The 21,085-nt window shown below is 41.1% G+C and overlaps 1 protein-coding gene across 1 annotated transcript in view; it reads left to right on the top strand.

Annotated features, from left to right (window-relative positions):
- The first annotated feature begins 994 nt into the window (after positions 1-994).
- SH3BGRL2 (SH3 domain binding glutamate rich protein like 2) overlaps positions 995-21,085 on the top strand; it is a 72,784-nt gene continuing 52,693 nt past the window's right edge. Inside the window, exons 1-4 of the mRNA XM_030317089.2 lie at positions 995-1,054; positions 12,821-12,968; positions 13,096-13,189; positions 13,271-13,544. Coding sequence (XP_030172949.1) covers positions 995-1,054; positions 12,821-12,968; positions 13,096-13,189; positions 13,271-13,544 — 576 coding nt within the window. The remainder of the gene's footprint in view (positions 1,055-12,820; positions 12,969-13,095; positions 13,190-13,270; positions 13,545-21,085) is intronic.

A 21,085-nucleotide genomic window follows, 5' to 3' on the forward strand; every position in this document is an offset into this window, starting at 1 on the left:
ACCTTGCCCCTTTCCTCCACACTGCCTGGCCTCTTTCGGTAACCAATTATTTTATTTCTGTTAGTCTGATATTTTATGTCTGGGTGTGTAATTTCCTCTCCCTTCTTATATAAAAGAAAGTAAATTATATTCACTGATCTGTGCTTTGTTTTTTCCTCCCTCACAATATTAACATGTATCCCGGAGAATCCATAGAAGTATGTAATGTCTTCCTCATTCTTTTTATGTTACTGCATGCTTTGTTCAGCAGTCCTATGCTGTTGTTGTTGCTATTTAGTCCAAAAACAAGCAGCTTAGTGTGTATTATCTTACTTGTGGCCCTTTTTGCCTTTGTTGTTGTTTTGTTTTTTTTTTTTTTTCAACATTTTTATTTATTTTTGGGACACAGAGAGACAAAGCATGAACGGGGGAGGGGCAGAGAGAGAGGGAGACACAGAACCGGAAACAGGCTCCAGGCTCTGAGCCATCAGCCCAGAACCCGACGCAGGGCTCGAACTCACGGACCGCGAGATCGTGACCTGGCTGAAGTCGGACGCTTAACCGACTGCGCCACCCAGGCGCCCCTTGCCTTTGTTTATACCCTTCCAGTCCTCATAGGCATTTGAAGTTTTGACCTCTGCGAAGGCTTTCCAGCTGGGTGGAGGCAGGGAAGGCCAGGTACAGCAGATTCCCAGAAGATTCATCACCTCGATCCACTTGCTTTGCTGGAGATGAGGGTAAATAGGAACTGAACAGCTGCTATTTTCCCACAGATCCTGCCGCAGGCACCCTGGGCTTCATCCTGTTTAGATGGAGAGCTGGGGAGTGATGAATGAGGAAAAGGAGTGGCTTTAGCACAGTTTGGTTTTAACTTTCTCTTCTCTAGAAGGCACAAATGCCTCTAGGATCATCTCCCTCTTGTGCTAATTTAAAGGCAATTAAAAGCAAAGAAACACAGGATTTTACTAACATTCAGAAGTCATATCATTCAGTTGAAGAAACATTGTATTGCACAATGAAGCTGGAGCTCCCATTTTCAAAAATGAATGTTTCTGAAATCTCAGAACAGCCTCAAGTAGACAGCTTTATGCTGACTTTTCCCCCTGCTCATCTCCAAAGCTCATACCACATACATTTGCTAGTTTTCCTTTTCTACTCTGTATTATACTCATCAATCTCACAGGAATCAGGGTCTGCCTTTTTTTTTTCTTTTTCTTTTCCTTCTTTCTTTTTTTTTTTTTTTTTTTTTGGAATGAGAAACAAACACTTTTCCTTGCTGGGTAATTCTTTTGCAAATATATTCCTTGCAAGTTCACCTCTTAAGTTATTTGTCCTATTTCTGCCCTACTCTTTTAGAAAAAAAGGTGGGTAAACCAATTTGGTTAAATTAAAAAGGTTTTGCCTTTTCCTAAAATGATTTCCTTCTGGCCTGTATGAGTATGATATGACAAAAGGAAACCAATGCAATGAGGTGTGTTTATCTTTGAATACACCCATGCTAAGTGCATGACTATCCACTGGCCTGTGAGTTACTTATGCTTCAGCACATGCAGAATAAATTAACTTAGCTCTGAATATATCACCTATTAGTCTTTGGAGGATAACTGTCTCATAGGACTCACAAGAGTCCTGTGTGACGGCCAGCATTCTTTTTAGCCTTGAAGTCACAAGCAGGGTGAAGCAGTGATTATTTCCTGGTCTGAAAGGAAGGGGAGGGGATCATGAGAGAGAAAAGGAACATGTATGGGAAGAAGAGATGGAAGAGTAAACGTGAGAAAAAGGGAGGAAAGGGAGGGAAGAGAATGGAAGAAAGGGAGAAGAATGAGGGGATATTGCAGGGGAAGAATAGAAAGGGCCCAAATTATATCTTGTGGGGCACCTGGCCGGCTGAGTCGGAGGACTATGTGACTCTTGATCTCAGCGTTGTGAGTTCGGGCTCCACGTTGGGTATAGAGATTACTTAAAAAAACAATAAGATCTTAACAAACATAGGCTTGTGGAAAGAACTCTCCTCTGAGGGTTGAAAGTCATGTTTTCTAGTTCTATATCTTCTGCACACAGTGCCAGAGAATTTGAGGAATTTGGTTGAAAATCAAGCACCTTGGAAAATACAGTGCCTCTTTTTGTTAGTAACCAATACTTACGAGTGCTTACCATGTTCTGGGCACTTATTTAAAAGCACTAGAATGTATTATACTAAGCAAAATGAGTCCATCTGAGAAAGACAAATGTCATACGATTTCACTCATATGTGGAATTTAGCATATGGGAAGGGGGGGAAGAGAAGAAAGGGAGACTCTTAATGACAGAGAACAAACTGAGGGTTGATGGAGGGAGGTGGGTGAGATATGGGCTAGATGGGTGATGGGTACTAAGGAGGGCACTTGCTGTGATGAATAGTGGGTGTTGTATGTAAGTGAATCACTGAATTCTACTTCTGAAGCAAATTTGTTAACTACAATTTAAGTTAAAAAAGAAAAAAAATCTTAAAAAAATAATAAAAGCACTTGGCATGGATTATGTCATTTAATCCCCACTGCAAGGCAAGGACTTAGGTTTTATCTCCATTTTACTGATGTGGAAACTGAGGCACGGATGCTAAATAATTTACTCAAGGTCACACTAAGCAAATGACTGTAGTAGTCACGTAGTCACTGCTTCATTCACCTCCCTCCCCCACCCAGTGCCTTCCTCGCTAGCAGAATCTCAGTAGTCTGGGTTGTGATATGCCTACCCTGCATCCTAGCCCCACTGGTTGAACGACAACAGACCTAAACCCATCTTGGCTCTCACATTCTCCTTACTGTTATACATTTTCCCAGCTTCCTTTGCAGGTGGCTATGCGATCAAGTTGTGACCAATGAGGTTTAAGAAGTCCACTAGGGGACTTCTGGGAAAGCTTTTCCTCTGTGATAAGAGGAAAGCATATTTTCTGCTTGCCTTCTTCTAACGACTTGATGAGGGTATGAAATGAAGATTCTATACTTGTGGCTGTAGCAGCCACCTGGCACCCACGAAGCAACAAACCCAAGGAAGAATGTCGTCATGCTAAGGATGGCAAAAGGAAAAGTGGGAAGTGTCGGGGACTTTGAGGACATTGTAGGATTGCTACAATAAACCTGGATTCAGCTACCTGCACTCTTCTCATTATGTGAAATAATCAAAGGTCACTATGGCTCCTGAAAATTTGTCAGGTTTGGCCAAACATGCAGCTGCATATATATCCACTGATACGGGAACAGAAGTACATTTCAGACACAGGACGCTTGTCTTTGTTTCAGGCTCATAGGTTGCTACTCAGTACTGCAGAGTTGTTTCTTCCAGCATCTTCCACCTTCAACCTTGACCCTGAGTATACAGTTGTTACTCTTAACCCAGGAACAAAGGCAAACTGTAACAAGTCGCAGGGAAATAGAAGCTGATGAGATTTTTAACTACCTAAAATATTAATCTACTAGCTAAAACAGAAACAATAAAGACACATACTGCAAGTAAACTTCAGATCCACTACAAAGATTCCTTTCAAAGGACCCATATCCCATGGGGATTCTCTGCATTGTTCTCACACAACCACTCACTCACTGACCTTTGTGCTTCTACCCAGGACTTTACTTTGGGCAAAAACATTTCACCCCACCCCCAACACACAGTTTTCTGAATCTTGATATTCTCCACATCCAGTAGAGTGCCTACTGCCTAGAAGGAACTTGATAAACGGTCATGGTATGGAATTAAAATTGCTTAATATCCCTCCTATTGAACAGCTATCAAAATCATAAGCTTTCAAAAATTATGAGGACATATTAATACTTTTCTGATCTTGACAGATGATTTCTTAATCACTATTAAATTTTAAAGATATGCAAATTGCTGAAGAGAGGAAGTTTAATAAGTTACTCATAGAGAGCAGGTGTTCAACAAATACATTGAATTGAATGGATTGGGCTTTTAAAAAGCTGTATGTTATTCTCTCTCTCTCCCTCTGACCCTCCCCCCCAATTTAAATAAACAAATAAGTAAGTAAAATTCTTTTTTTTTTTGATGTTTATTTATTTTGAGAGAGAGAACACAAGATGGGGAGATGAGCAGAGAGAGAGCACGAGAGAATCCCAAGCACGTTCCACACTGTCAACACAGAGCCTGATGCAGGGCTCGAGCCCATGAACCATGAGGCCATGACCTGAGCCCAAATCAAGAGTCGGATGCTTACCCGACTGAGCCACCCAGGCACCCCTAAAATTCTCTTTAAAAAAAGGGAGCACCTGGGTGGTTCAGCAAGTTAGGTGTCTGACACCTGATTTCAGCTCAAGTCATGATCTCACAGTTATCTCACGGTTATGAGATTGAATCCTGCAACCTGCTTGGGATTCTCTCTCTCTTTCCCTCTGCCTCTCCTCTGCTTTTTCTCTCTGTCTCTCTCTCTTTCTCAAATTAAAATAAATAAATAAATAAAACTCTCTTAAAAAGCTGTATGTTTTGGGGAAATGTAAACTGCGGTTAAAGTAAAATAAGACTTTTCCACTACACTGTTCTTGGGGCAAGAAAAATTTAATGAATTTTTCAAATATGTCTGGTTTACAACTAGGGGGCAAAAAAGGACTAGAATTCCATTATTAAGTGCTTCATTTTGTTATAAACTTAGTGATTATCTGGCCAGATCATGGCTTCTGGGTCTGGTGAGTTGGATTAATAGGGAAGTCTCGCTCCCTGTGTTTTGGTTTTTTTTTTTAGATTTTTTTAAACGTTTAAATTTGAAAGGGAGAGAGAGAGAGAAGGAGGGAAAGAGAACAAGAGGGGGAGGGGTAGAGTGAGAGGGAGATGGAGGTTCTGAAGTGGGCTAAGTGCCTACAGCAGAGAGCCCAATGTGGGGCTTGAACTCACAAACTGTGAGATCATGGCCTGAGCCAAAGTCGGACGCTCAACCTACTGAGCCACCCAGGAGCCCCTCTGACATCACTGTTAAATGGAATTCCACTTAATGCAAAAATGACTTCCCTCTGGAAAGACTGTATTTAAACCTAAAGGCACTTACTGCAGTGGAGACTGAAGTAGAGTGCTTTCCACAATGAAAGTTGCCCCAAATGAATTGGAAAGGGATGGATGCAAAGAACTGACGAAAAGAAGTGATAACCTAATGTTAAAGTGTTCTATATTTTTTTCTCATCCTTTGTTTTTTTTTTTTTTTTAAGGAAAGAGTCAAGAAATAAACATAAAGACCTCATTGTTCTTGTTGAAATCATTATGGTTCAAGGTACTAAAATATACTAAAAGCAAATGTTCACAATTTCCATTCAGTAAGCCCTTGAAAATCACAGGAAAAAATAATAAAAATAATTGTTACAACAATAATAACACTTTGTTTGTTTAACCTTAGTTTTCCATTTTCTTTAATTGTAGCTATATATAAACATTTTCTTATACTTCCTCTGTTGCAATTATTCTAAATGGCCTTTATGCCTAGCATAATAGGAAATTATACCGAACTGAAAACTCATTAGCAATGTATTCATGAGGAATCAAAATAATTTCAGATTCAACAATAACCTAAATGTAAATTTTTGTTTATTACAATATGGTAATCACTTATAAAGGCAGTGAACTAATAACCAAAACACTGTAGAGTACTGGAAGTTCTCCTAACTTGTGTTGCCTACAACTATGTAAGTAATATCAACTTTTAATCTTTATTTTGTTATGGTGGTATCATCTTCTGACCTGGAATGTAATCTTGGGGGGGGGGGGAGAATTTTATATATCGCTGTCTCCAAAAATAGTTGATTAGGAGAGTCCTTCCAGATTAAGAAAATTTAAAAACCACCACAATCTAGTCATTTCCTTCAAGCATATTGTTCACGTTTCATCCTCCAGTTTAGTCATAATCTCTGTGAGGACAGGGACTGTGTTTGATTTACTGCTGAATTCCCAGCACTTAGCATAGCATCTGGCACATACTGAATGAATATAGCTGAAAGAAATCAACTGCACACAAGGTTTTTAGTCCTCCAAGCGGACCAGCAGATCTCAAAACCTCTTTGTTATAGTTCCAAGATGGTGGCTTATGCCATCCAATTTTCTTCCCGTATACCTTTTTTCAGTTTCTGGGGGGAATAAGGCATGGAAGAAATGAAAGTGTTTTCTCTTGTCAGAGAGGATAGGAAGCCCTCTGGGTTAGGTTGAATATGTACAGATTCAAAAATATGTCCTGAATATTGGTTTCAAGGCTTATTCCCTACTTTATGATTTCCCTTCATTTCTTAAACATGAGCGCTGAAAGTTCCATCCAGTTCAGGGACTATTAGCGTGTTCCTGTTAACTAAGCTTTTATTTTATTAAAAATAGAATGAGCCTGATGAAGCAACATAAAAGCATCAGATGAATTATCTTATGGAATTCAAGCTGCCATTATTTGACTTCATTACTGCTTCATTTCACTGATATTCCTTTTATCTTAAGTATGGCCTTCTCTAAACTTCATTAACATCAAAAAGTTTTTGTTAAGTACTTTAACTGAACATGGCACTGTACAAAGACGCTTATACAAACCAGATCCTTGTTATTTAAAAAGTTAAACTCACAGACATGAAACAGAAATATTTATGAAATTTATGTGCTTTATGCAAATGAAGGCCATTCTCTGATTTACTTTATGTGATTAGTAGTAGCTAATACTCATTGAGTCCTAACTACATTTACGGCACTGTGTAAAAAAGCACCTTACACGCATCTTCTCCATAAAGCCCCCAACAACAACGAGGAAGGTGGGGTGTCCCAGGCTAAGTGAATTGCCTAAGGAAGGTCATACATCTGTGACATTAATTCAGGTCTGGCTCAGAGATCTGTCCCTTAACCACTCTGACCTACCCCTGCCCTCTAGCTTATAACCTCCTCTCCCACAAATCCTTCACCCATCAGCAGCCAAATGTGCCAACTCAGCTCTCAGAGGAACAACTGCCTGGAGCCGGGCAGGGATTTGTGACAGGCATGGTGTAGTGACTGGAGTGCCTCAAGTTAAATCCTTGGGGAGCTGGATAGTATTGGATTAAATGCTGTTAAAAACAGGACAGCTTTGACAGAACAGAATTATCAATCAGATTCAATTCCATTCTAAAAATACAATCTGGACAGTTGAGACTCCAGACTGTTTAGAAGAGCTCTTTAATCTGTAGATAAACCTTACTGAAGAATGTCCCTGATTCCCCTTCAAGTTTCTGTCCTTGCTTGTCCCCTCTCATCAGTCCCCAACTTCCAATTAGAAAAGACGATACCCTGGTTTCTATTGGCTCATCAGTCCTCAAGCTGCTGCAGTCTGGCTAATGCTTCCATTTTTCCACTGGCAGTGCTCTCGCAAAGGTCAGCAATAATAACAAATGATTATTATAATAACACCTAGTGCTTCTTGTGGATTTATTGGGCACCAAACACTGGGCTCAAGGTTTTATTTACATTGGAGGGAGAAACCTGGAGAACAGGAGGATTGCACAGGTCTTGGGAAGATTTTGGCTTAGTTAACTCAGTTTTTTAAAAATTAACTTGACATGGAAATATCAGAATACTTCAGACAAAAATCCAGTTTTGAGATGTGCTGTGCTGTTTGCTACAATCCGTATGATGAATCTTTTGCACTTGGACCCTCCTCAGGCAAATTATTATTATTATTATCTTGATGTTTTTATTTTTGAGAGAGAGAGAGAGAGAGTTGGGGGAGAGGCAGAGAGAGAGGGAGACACAGAACCTGAAGCAGGCTCCAGGCTCCGAGCTGTCAGCACAGAGCCTGAGGCGGGGCTTGAACTCTTGAACTGTGACATCATGACCTGAGCCAAAGTCAGATGCTTCACCGATTGATTCCCCCAAGCGCCCCTCAGGCAAGTGATTTACTGTCCATACTTTACATGGATATTCTGGTTAGGATTTACAGTAGTCAGGAAAAGACCCCTCCACTTAAACTAGCTCAAGATAAAAGATGGAGGTTATAAAACAGCAATCCAAGGGCAGGAACTGTGGTACACCTGGATTCATGGAAGCTGAGACTAGAAGACAGCGGCCAGCTCTTCATTAGTGTTTCTACTTTTCATTCCACAGGGGCTCCATTCTCCTGTTACAGACCACCTTCCTCTTATTCTTCATTCTGTTCCCTCATTCCTTACTTGCTCAAAGCTCCTTATCCCCACTCCACCCCCTTGCAGCATTCTCCTTTATGTTCCTACTACCAATTGCCTTAGTCTTTTGATTTTCCAACTGTAAATTCCTGGAAAATCCCCATTATGTATTTGCAAGCCTGGTCACATATGTCATAAATTACTTTCAAGCTGCAATATAGGTCACACTGAGGGAAGTACACAGATATGGTCCAAACATCAGTAACCAGGTAGAGTGGGAATACCCTTCAAACAGATACCATAGGCCATCATTTGGAGAATATCCTGAGCATAATTAACCTTCATAAAAATATTGAATAAAAGCCATTACTTATGCTTATTTTATAGACATGAAAATTGAAGCTTAGAGAGGTACAAAATAATTTGTCCAAGAAATTAAGTGGCAAAGCTGAAATGTGAACACAGGCTGCCCAGCTAACAAACTCAAAGCCTCTATTTTTATTTTCTTTCTTGACTTTCAGGCTGAGTAACATTCTTGCTATTCTCTACTTCCTTAAACTTAGAACTCTACTGTTAGGTTTACTGTATTCTTTCAGTTTTGTGTTTTTCTGATGGCTCCTCCACTCCCTTTAATTCCTTGTTCTCCTTCCAGTTCTTACATGTAGGAGTTCTCCAAAGGACTCTTCATGGCTCCTTCTTGTTTCTTTCTGTATGTGCTTTTTAGGCAAATTCATAGGTTTTTACAGATTTGAACACACTTAGACACTATGGTTTCCTCAACTGGGGTTCTTAGACACACATGTCCCCCACCCCACCCAAGAGACTTGTGGATAGAATTTAGGGAGTTCATGAACTTGAATGAGAAAAAAAATAACATCTTTATATTTTCACCAGACTCCAACAGAAATTTACTAATCCCTTCAATTATGAATGTATCAACAAACCACTGTAATAGCAGCAAACATCTGTGACTTTGTTACCAACAGAAATCATAGATATTTTAATATTTTCCAACTGTTGCAAATATCTTAAAATTTTATTTCTTCTCATTATATTTCAAAATCACAGTGGTTCACCTCACACCTATTAGAATGTTTAAAATAAAAAACACAAGAAACAACAAGTGTTGGTAAGGATGTGGAGAAAAAGGAACCCTTTTGCACTATTGGTGGGAATGCCACTGGTGTTTTCAAGCTGTGGAAAACACTATGAAGGTTCCTCAAAAAGTTAAAAATAGAACTACTCTATTGATCCAGTAATCACGCTCCTTGGTATTTACCCCCAAAATACAAAAACACTAATTCAAAGGCATGTGCAACCCTATGTTTATAGCAGTGTTATTTACAATAGCCAGGTATGGAAGCGGCCCAAGTGTCCATCGACAGATGAATTGATAAAGAAGATGTGGTATATACACACGATGGAATATTATTTAACCATAAAAAGAAAGAAATCTTGCCATTTGCAATGACATGGATGGAGCTAGAGAGTATAATGCTAAGTGAAATGTCAGAGAAAGACAAATACCATATGACTTCACTCATATATGAAATTTAAGAAATGAAACAAATGAGCCAGGGGAAAAAGGAAAGAGAGAAAGAGAAAAAGAGAGAGAGACAATCCAAGAAACAGACCCTTAACTATTGACAACAAACTGATGCTTACCAGAGGGGAGGTGGGTGGGGGAGATGGGTGAAACAGGTGATGGGGATTAAGGAGTGCACTTGTTATGAGGAGCACTGGGTGATATATGGAAGTGTTGAATCACTATATTGTACACCTGAAACTAATACAGCACCGTACGTTAAAACAAATTAAACTGAAATAAATTCAAAAAATAACAAAAATACCGCACTCCTTTATTTTGATAACTGTTTTTGCGATATCACTAATCCTGTCCCCTTTATTTTCTGTATTTAGAAACTTATTTTTTTGAGAAAGGGTTCATAGACTTTGCCAGACTACTAAAGGTTAAAAACTCCTGTTTTAAAACACTCTAGGCTGTTAACAAACCTTATTATGGTGATAATTTCACAATGTAAATGTATGTCAAATCATCACGTTGTACACCTTGAATTTACACAACATTATATGTCAATAAAGCGAAGAAAAAACCCACGCTAGCCAGATGTCCTATCATGACTTATAAACAGGTTCAAGTCTTAGGCAATGCAGAGGCAGCTTCCTTAAAGCCTAATGACCTACTCAGTTTTCTGAGTTCTGTCTTTAAGCTTTGGCTGCCTGCTTTATCTGCAGACTTTACTTGTCAGATGGGCACCTAATCCTCCCTGTGGTATGATACCCTTGTGTTGACCTTGGGCCTCTAGTTTATATCCCAGATTGCTTTCTACTCTCACTCATTCTTACATTTTGTTTACTAACTCCGGGTCTCAACTCCACACTAGCTGTTGTGGATCCCTGGACTGCTAACACTTTGTCCTGCATATAAACTTTTTCACCAGTGTGGAATAAACCAGAACTATTACCAGAGTAATCTTCTTGAAGTATAGCTCTGATCATATCCTTTCCTTCCTCTGAATGCTTACAAGTTCAGTATAAACTTCTCAGTGAGGGTAATTTTGATTGCCCAAAACTGAAACCTATTTGAGGTGGCTTAAGTAAGATGAGAAATATATGATATGGATACAGGGATATTATGCAGACATTATGAGTAGGGGTGTAGGAACAAGTTGAGCCATAAACAAGGACTGGCAAACTTTTTCTGTAAAGGGCCAAATAGTAAATGTATTAGGCTTTGCAGGCCATATGGTTTCTGTCACTGTGGCATAGGCAATATGAAAAGAAATGAGTTCCAATAAAACTTTATTTATAAAACACACAATTTGCCACACAGCTCATAATTTTAGGACCCCTGGACTAAAACATTATCAGGACTCGCTGAAACTCATTTCCATCACTATCCACAAGTCTGCTTTGTTCTCTTCCTACTGACTAGCTTCTTCAGCTTCTCTGGTTCCCATGTTAGAACGTGGCTTCTGAAAGTTGAGCTTCTGTGTCACAAGTTAAAGTTTAAGCTCTCTCTTTCTTTGCCGGTGCTAATTCCAAGTCCTTAGGGTAGGGATATTGTCTGGCCTGGTTTGGGGCCTAGACCAATTAGCTGTGGCCAGCGGTCTGGGTCTTGCTGTATGAACAGGGCTTTGGGAGCCACCCCTACAATGTCTTAGGTCAGAGCTGAGGGACAGGTTTCAGAAAAGAGCAAGGAGCTGGGAAGACAACCCAGTGAGAGCGTCTGTTGCATTCATTCAAACCTACATTTTCAACATTATCCCTACTAGACCTCTCCTATCCCTTTCTGAAGTACAACCAACTCCTTGTCAATCTCATAAATTCTGCATATTCTCACCCTGCATTCCCCCTATCTGCCAGTAGATATTCTTCTACTCGTCTTCAAAGTCTCTTCTAAAAAGCCACCCTTTCCTTTAAATCCACACAACAATCTATTGGTCCTGTTCTGCTGCTATTTCTGTACCTTTTTGTTTTGCAGACAATAGGTGCTCTGCTGGGGAAATGACTTATTTAACTTTTTATCCACTTTGGTACCTTTCAGAGAATAGCCTCTGAGTTCTTATTGGTTGAGTTTAACTATACCTTCAAAGCTGAATAATTCCAAACTAAAGAAAATGCTGACTTTCAAGAGTGGCAGTTATACAGGAAACATAGTATCTACTTTTAAGGAAATTATTTAAAAATTTAAAAGTATCCATTTCCAAATTTATGGTAGCTAAATTAAAGTACATATGCAGAGAGATATTAATTACAGCAAAACTTACATTGAATGTTATTATATACTAAGAAGAAATCAAGTCCCATTAGGATTGTATCATCTGTTAATGTACTAAATTAAAAAGGAATACTGTAGGGGCACCTGGGTGGCTCAGAGCTTTAAGCTCAGATTTCAGCTCAGGTCATGATCTTGTGGTCCCTGAGTTCCAGCCCCGTGTTGGGCTCTGTGCTGACAGCTCAGGGCCTGGAGCCTGCTTCAGATTCTGTCTCTCTCTCTCTCCGAACCTCCTTCGCTTGCACTCTCTCTCTCAAAAATAAATAAATATTAAAAAACAAATACTACAGAAATAACGTAAGAGAATAGGAAAGGTTATAAACTTGAAATATTAAAAACTGCTCTAAAACGCAAATGCTCCAAAATGATTAGTACTCGTGCCAGACATTTACCAAAGAGCCAGAGATCTCATCATCTAATTTCTTTCTTTCTAGAACTATTAATTAACATTGTTCCCAGAACTGTGCTAAAATCCCCTGCTGAAAGAATAAAGTAAATACAGTAACTGCAGGGAAAACTGGTTCACATCCACGAAACGGTTGCAAGGCTTGTGCTTTTCTGAAACAGAAAACACTTGTTAAATAACTATTCCTAAACTATTAGCAAACTACATAAAAGCTTTTTATTTAACACCATCCTCCTGGGAGACTGCGTTGGAATGTGCAGCGGGTCTGAAAACGGCACAGATTTGGCTCAATTGTAAATATTAGGTGCAAAGAGGCGAAGCCATTGTGCAGAGTAGGGGGTGGGGAGGGTGGGGTCCTGATTCCCAGTGTTGATAGAAGGACTCCAATTTCGCTTGGTATTCATTTTTCTACCACAATTACAGTTTTGCTAAGAAAAATAAAATATCAGTTGTGCTCTCATCAGGCTTCTAATTTGCAGTGCCTACAGAAAAAGAAAACGTCTCATTTAGCTAAAAGAATCACCTTTCCGCAATCTCCAGAGGCTCGGGGAAAACGGAGGAGCGCCCAGCCCCACCCCACCGCCCCCACCGCGGCCACCTCCTGAAAGCCCAGCCCGCTCCACCCGCCGCCGCAGGTCGTCTGGGCTTGCCCAGCGCGCTAGCCGCCCTAAGACCATGGGTCTCCGCGGCTCGAACCAGTCTGTCGGGCGGTTCTGCGTGGGGATGCTCCAAATCACTAAACCACAACACAGAACCCAAGCTTGGACTCTGAACCAAGCCCTTTTGCCTAGTTTTCTCTTTCCCCGTTTCACCAGAATCCTCACCACCCCTCGTCACAGCCTCGTCACAGCCTCGCCCCAGCCTCGGGGTCCTCTGCAGCCACCTGCGCGTGTACGCTATTGTCACGCAGTAAGGAGGGGCTGCGAGGCGCTCAGCCCACCAGGCACTCCAGGGAGAGACCGAAACTACAACTCCCATCACGCCCCACAGCCTGTTCCCTCCTCCTCCTTCCCTCCCCCCTCCTCCCTTGGCCAGCGGCCGGGAGGCTCTGGGCTTTTATCTGCGGACCGGCGGGAGGGAGTCAAGTCCCCAGCGATCTTCCCCGACCCGAGCGATCTGCCCAGCGGCGGCGGCGGCGGCTCTTAGCCGGGTTTTGCCTCCGCGTCCCCGCCAGCCCCGAACCCGCGGGGGCAGACGGTCCGTCCGCGCGTGCAAGAGGATGGTGATCCGCGTGTTCATCGCCTCCTCCTCGGGTTTCGTGGCGGTGAGCACCGTGGGGACTGGCAGAGGGCGGGGGTCGGGTCTGGGGGGCTCTTGGGCGCAGAGCGCAGGTCCTGCGGGAGGTGCGCGGCGCACGCCCCTGCCCGTCTCGGTGCGCTGCGCGTCCGGACGCGGGAGCCCGCGCCGGGCAGGTGATCCATCACACTTGCACAACAATGAAAAGGGCGGGGAGCAAAGGTGGGTGGGGGACCCCAGCTCGCCCACAGGCCCACTCAACTCGGCCTGAGAGGGAGACAGCGCAGCGGGGAAAATGGAGTCTGCGGGAAACCCCCACCTCCAGTCGTGTGATTTGGGAATTTGGGGAAGGGGTACTCTGAGAGCTTCGGGGGTCTCGCTTCCCTTCGTGTTAGTTCTTCCCGATGTGGGACCTTCGGCCTGGTTATATTTTATATAACCAGCTTTTATGTAGGCTGCTTGGTTTGCTAACCTAGCTCCTGAATGAAACAAGTTTAAGTAGTAATTGCTCTTCACCCTCCCTTCCTTTCCACCCAGTTCATTAGTTTAAACCTGAGCAAAGAGAACTGTAAACTAGGTTTGTCCTGTCGTGCCAGGGTTTTCTTACTTGTTTTGTCTTTTTTTTTTTCCTTAGGATGCTATGAATATTTTCTTTATGTAAATGTGTGTGCTTGGTTTCTTTCCCCTTGTAGTGCAGTGGTCAATTTCATCTTGAGGATGTATAAAGTGTAGTTTCTCTAATTATTTTAAGTTGTGTTTAGTTGATATTTTGGCTTTTTAATTTTTTTAGGAAGAAGTTTTTGGGAAGAAGAGAAAAATAGCTAGATGTCAGACTGTAAAGAAAAAATGCAGTAGTATACTTGATAGAGCTCACTGGGTAATAACACATGTAGCAGGATGTTTTACATGATTATTAAAACTTGGTTTCCTTAGTAAGAGTTAAGCTGTTACGAGGTTCCTTGGTGAGATATATAATCAAAAACATCAAAACTGCAATATTGGTTGCTTAAAATTTGGTCAGTTGTCTGCCCAGCAACAACCAGATTGTCCTAAAATTTGTTTCTGAAGCAGGTGGGATGGAGGATGGAATAAAATATTGTTTGTAAATCCTTATAAACGACGGAGACTTTTTATTTAAAAAGAAAGCAACACTGTAGTACCAAAAAAGACCCCTTTTCATTAAGAATAGATGGGAAACTCCAACTTATCTTTACATGCAGGCATGTGGTGGTCCCCATACTCCTGATAGTTTTGGTATTTCTAGTTATTTGTGGTTGCTTAGTCATTCCTGTCTTTTACAGATTTCTCTACTGAACTATACACTTCATGTGTTTGGAAACCCATATTGTTTTGTGCATAGATTTTGTTTTTCAAATGCACTTCTTCATAAGAATGCTATAGACTTTTTGGTTTCACCACCAACTAGCATGCTCAGTAATTGTTCCAGTAGCATTTTTTGATTATGGAAATGCTGATCTATAGTATTAAGAAGCCTACGTTAGTTTGGACAAGTCAAAGTCAAAACTTCAGGCAGTTACTTGGCTTAGCCTATCAGCAGGTAATATACAAGATAGCTCTGGAATTTTGCATCTCTGTTTCCTCAAATCCATTAACATTTATTGCCTGCCTGCTATGCCCTTTTTTAATTTTATATTTACTGTTATGTGTTTTGTCCATGAAGCTAGATTTAAGAGACCTAAGTTTTAATGCAGAATCTGGCTGGTGGTGTAAGCTTGGATAAGGTGCTTCATCTCTTCCTGAGTTAGAATGAAGGATGGTGATGAATTGCTCAGAATTACATTCTAGCTTTAAATGCTTCGACTTCATCAGTTGGGTAAATGTGGATAAACCCATGTAACAGTGTCTTTTATTTTAAATGCACTTTAAATGCCTCAAAGTGAGTTTATTCTTTTTGTTTTCCTTTTTTAAAATTTTAATGTATTGTCAAATTGGCTAACAGTGTGTAAAGCGTGCTCTTAGTTTTTGGGGTAGATTCCCGTGGTTCATCGCTGATGTACAACACCCAGTGCTCATCTCAACAAGTGCCCTCCTCAATGCCCGTCACCCATTTTCCCCTCCCCCCACCCCAAAGTGAGTCTGTTCTTTTCCTTTGGTGTTCTACTGGGATGTCTCAGGTCCCCTCACTGCCCCGCCTAGTAGTATGTGTTCTGACATGATTTGATTTGAGCTAGAAGACATAATCTGTTATATATACAGCCCATAAACAGTAATTCTCTATCTCAATGGACCTAACTTTTTTAGGTCTCAGACGATCCTTAGTCATTGAGTAATTCCCAATTATAATATCATCTCCTATATTAATACAGCTTTTTTGTAATTATGTAATATTTATACTTTTGGTGATGATAAGTTTATGCTTCTATGCAAGAATAATGATTTCTAAGAGATAATGAAATTGTTTAGGTTAACTATTGGCCTGGGGAGGCTAATAGGGCTTATGGCATTAAGCTATATTAAGCTTTGATGGCATAGCCGTAATGTTTTCCCTCCAGCGGTGTTATGTTGACCATTGGCCCTGTTTATTTGGTGACCAACTGTGACTAGCAAGTGCATGGGAGAACAAATAATTTGACTTCCAAGTCAGTTTAGTTCTAGCTGAAGTTTATTAAACCACAAGGAAGGAATGTAACTAGAAGTTGACTTTGCTAAGTGGGTTCCTGTTATTTCCAAAAAGGTTCTCTGCCCCAATCAGCAATAGATTTAAACAATCTATTTAGAAAATATCCTCATCTTGTTCTGACTTCTCTGAATTCTCCAGCGTCAACACGTAACAGTGGTATTTGTAATAATTAACACCAATGGGTGGTTGCCCTTTTATCCTCCCCAGCTCCAGGTAAAACATGCTTTTTCTAGGAAATAAAAGAGATGCCACATTATTATGCCATGAATACCTAAAAATCAGATTTCATATGCAGGTGATAACGTTGCTGTCATTCATATTGTTGTGAAGGGCATTTAATTAGTCCTAAGAAAACAGTATATTCTAAAAGTGCCATTTTAAAATTTAATTTATTCTGGTTGTGTACCCAAAAGGTGGGGGTGGGGGGGGGTCCTGGTAACTTTATTCAGGAAATACATTGATATGGCTTTTTAATTTAAAAATACTGGCATCAATTATTTTCTTCATTCATTCATTATTTTATTCATTCAACAAGTATTTTCTAAGGGTCTGCTACTTGCCTCTCTCTGTCCTTGGTCTTGTGGGCAATTGGAAGAGAATAGAGGATGTAGTCTTTGTCCTCAAGGAATTTAGGTGGGGACTGGGTGGGGAGATAGGATAGCTAAAACCACCAGTAATAAAGTACAGCCCAAGGACACTTGCCTCTTTCAGAACACATTATCAGAGATAGAAATAATATAGGGGCTGAGGGATACATTGCAGGATGTCAGATAAGGAGGAAATGTGCCAGAAATCATAAAATATGCATGTGGGAGCCTTAGGCAGATGGTAGGGAGAGGAATTGAGTTAGATTTGGAGCCAGGGAGAGAGTGCAGGGTTCACCTTGTTCAGGCTGGAAAGGGAGGAGCTTTTGGTAGAAGAAGGCAGGCAGCAGATGTCCCTGTGGACTTCTTTTGAGGACAGGGTAGACTTTAAGTTCCTGCAGGAAGCCCTTGATAACAAACTCTGTAGTGCTCGGCATCTCAGAGACGTCTTCAGTATCTGCAGCTTGTGTGTTGTCCCACGTCTTTTGTCCCCAGGTAACAAGGGGCTCTCTGGCAAGGAGGGACCTCTGGTATGTGATTTTTAATTTTTTTTTTTTTTAACATGTATTCATTTTTGAGACAGAGAGAGACAGAGCATTAATGGGGGAGGGTCAGAGAGAGGGAGACACAAAATCTGAAACAGGCTCCAGGCTCCAGGCTCTGAGCTGTCAGCACAGAGCCCAATGCGGGACTGGAACTCACGGGCTGCGAGATCATGACCTGAGCTGAAGTCGGCCGCTTAACCGACTGAGCCACCCAGGCGCCCCTGGTATGTGATTTAAAAAAAATCTTTACCCCTCTGCTTGTCTTGAGTAAAATGTCTCTAAAAAAGAAATAAAATCTTTCACTCTTCGTTAAAGTTTCTGGGCTCAGTTGTTAGAGCTGGAAGAAAACCTAAAGGAATTTTCTAGTGAAGTCCAACCACCTAAAATCACAGAGAAGGAAATTTGGGCTTGGAAATTCAGTGGCTTATCCTGAGGTCATTTGTGTCACTCAACGCAGATCCAAGGGTTAAACGGAAACTAGGTCTCCTGACTCCTGAATGTATTCATTCTTGTGTTCATTCAGCAATGCATTCATTGATGCATCCATTGACCCTTGAATTCATCAAATAATCATTGAAAACCTACCAAGTACCAGGCTCTGTGTAAGGTGCTGTTAGGTGCTAGGTGTATGTGAAGTCAGAAGAACAGACTTAAACTCTGGCCTCAGGGCCCAAGTCAATGCTCACTTTTCAGCCTCAGAGCCTTGGGATGCAAACCATTTAAACAAGGAGATTAATGCGGGCTTGGGCAGTGTTTCTGAGAAGCTGGGTGAAATGAACAGTATATGCATGGATGTTGGAGAGGGACCATCACTGGGAGCAAAAGATATAAAGAAATTGGAAACAAAGTTGGAAAATACAGCGCTTTGCCCAGGGCTGCCATTATATTTTCAAGTAGGATTGAGAGTGGCGGTGGGGAACACATAGAAACTATGCTCAGAGTTGTTTTGATCTTTGCAGCTGTAGAAGGCATACCCTTTGGTTTGTATGATTTAACAACTTTTAAGCATGCAGTAAGCAGTGAAGCACTGAATGTATTCAGTGAAGCTTTACTGTGAGGAGGCCCCGCAAAGGAGTTCCAAGCAGTTAAAGTCAGGATATGACCATGTAGAACAGCCTAAGACTGGGCAGTAATTCCTAAGTGATTCTAAGCCAGAAGAAGCTAGTGAGGGTAAGCCTGGGCTCATTAGCCTCTTTAACTCATTGAATCCTCAGAGTCACAGGGCAAGGTAGTTATTTATTCTCATTTTACAGATGAAGAAGCTGAAGTTAAATGCCCTGGTGAGATCATACACACAGTAGATGGTGGGATCCTGAGTTGAACTCCACCTGGCAGGTAGTTCTGAAGTTTCTAGAGCAGTTCTCCCGTGTGGGCACGGTGGCACCCTGGGGCAATGAGAGTACCAGGGATGCCTGACATCCTACAGTGGGCTGGATAGTCCCCCATAAGAACTGCCCATGCAAAATGCCAGGGGTATCCTTGATGAGAAAACAGTGCCAAAGAGCATTGGTGAGTGAGGGTGTGGAGTGAGGTTAGGGAGATGGGAGCATATGAGAAATGACCAGGAGAAGCAGGAATGAGTTGGGGGAGCAAGGACCAGGATGTGATTTAAGGGAAGGTCAGGCTGGGAAGGCAAGTGTGTTAATTTCCTAAGGGCTGCCATTAACAAAGTATCAAAATCAAGGATTTAAACAACAGAAATTTGTCTCCCAGTTCTGGAAGCTAGATCAGGGTATGGGCAGGGGTGCCTCCTTGTTAGGGCTGTGAGGGAAACTGCCCCATGCCTCTCTCCTAACTTCTCATGGTTTGCTGACAATCTCTGACATTCTTTGGCTTGTAGATGTATCTTTTTGGTATCTGCCTTCACATTGTCTCCGTGCGTGCGTGCGTGCGTGCGTGCGTGCGTGTGTGTGTGTGTCTGTCATGATGTACAACTTTCTCCTTTTTATAAGGACACGTTCATATTGAATAGAGCCTGCCCTAATGACTTCATCTTTATTGATCATTTGCAAAGGTACTGTTTCCAAATAAAGTTACATTCACAGGCACCGGTGGTTAGGATTTCAACATTTTTCAGGGAACACAATTCAACCCATAACAGCATGGAATATGAGTGTTGAAATAGACTAATTAATGGAATTTTCTCCCTTTAATTGGAAAGACTGAAGGCAAATTTCTTGAATCTTCATGTTAGCAGCTGGATGTGGAATTGTATGGAATTGTAGTCATGTGTAAGGTCTCTTGCTAAAAAGGGAGGTTTATCAATATCCCGGATGAAGACCTGACCTCAGGTTTTCTAGTACATTTTACTCTTTCTCAAATTTGATATGTTCCCATTCTACAATAATATTTTAAACTTGGAAATAGAAGTATAATCAAGGGCATGGACTCTTATGAAATTAGGGGCTTTTTATCCATTTGTATTGGAATACTTTCAGAAAACATTTCTATTTATTTGAGGAAATGAAATTTTGACAAATATTTATAATATGAAATTTGAGGTGGTTTCCATATTGTGGGAATTTAAGAACATTTGAGTCTTGTCTTTTGTGTGTTTTTCAGTTTTTTGGTCAAAAACAGAAAAGGAAAGGGGCACCTGTGTGCCTCAGTCAGTTAAGCATCTGACTTCGGCTCAGGTCATGATCTCTTGGTCTGTGGGTTCGAGCCCCATGTCTGGCTCTGTGCCAGCAGCCCAGAGCCTGGATCCTGCTTCAGACTCTGTGTCTCCCTCTTTCTCTACCCCTCCCCTGCTCGTGCTCTCTCTCTTTCTCTCAAAAATAAATAAATAATTAAAAAATAAAAAATAAAAAAACAGGAAAGGAAAACAACTGTAGTGGGGGGGAAAAGCCAGTTCCATAAGGAGCAGTGTGAGATACCAAATTAAGAAATATTTCTTCTTTAGATGTTTTTCATGTTTAATTTATAAAAATGTTGAAATGAATCATGTTCCCCCCCAGTACAGTTAGAAATGGGTGACAGAATAGAAAAGGTCTAGATTCTTAGTGAATGTTTCATTTTTCCCAAAATAGAAATTAGCATGACTTATGGATCATTATATGTGAAAGTTTAAAATACTTTGTTTTGAAATGCAGATTTAAAAAATGGGACCAATAAATTATTGCTTTAATTGCTGAATGTCCATTTTTTTAAAAAGTCACCCTCCAAACTCTAAACTTAAAAGGAGACCCAAATTTTCAGTAGGAGCTGCTTTAGTGGCTGCTACCTTGCTGCAGAGTGAGTTAGAAACGTGTTATTCTCATTTAAATTACATTCCTAGGTACATTATTTTTCTGTGATTAGCTTTGTTACACTGCTACAAAGAAAAAGGACCTAGCTTTCTAAATGAGAAATTTAGTGAAAACAACTTTTTTCCCTGTGAACTGGCAAACGCTTATTAATATTTGAGGGAGATTTTCCACTTCTAATCATATACAGTTGTCTTCTTTGGGTCCTCTTTTTAGTGGTAGTTTAAAAACATGTCATGGAACCTTTCTGTTGAGTGATTGTTTAGACCAGCAATGACCAGTACAGACCGTTGCCTGGCATGGAGGTGGCTAGGGCGGCTGCGAGAGGTGGCGCTTGGGGACTGGGAGCCTTGGAGCGGCTGTAACCCAGCTGTGTGGTCTGAGCCACTGCAGCTTCCCTTCTGTCCTCTTTCAAAAATAGGCTTATCTGAGTTTTATCTGCCAGCACGGATTGTTCTTTCTTTCATGTTTGATTAATTTTTCCAGACTCTAAACAATCAGCCGACCTAGAAAAAGCACCTTCTGGGTTCCTGACTGCTTTGCTATAGGACTCG

The sequence above is a fragment of the Lynx canadensis genome, chromosome B2 (genome assembly GCF_007474595.2).
Source record: "Lynx canadensis isolate LIC74 chromosome B2, mLynCan4.pri.v2, whole genome shotgun sequence".
In the NCBI taxonomy this organism is placed as follows: Eukaryota; Metazoa; Chordata; class Mammalia; order Carnivora; family Felidae; genus Lynx; species Lynx canadensis.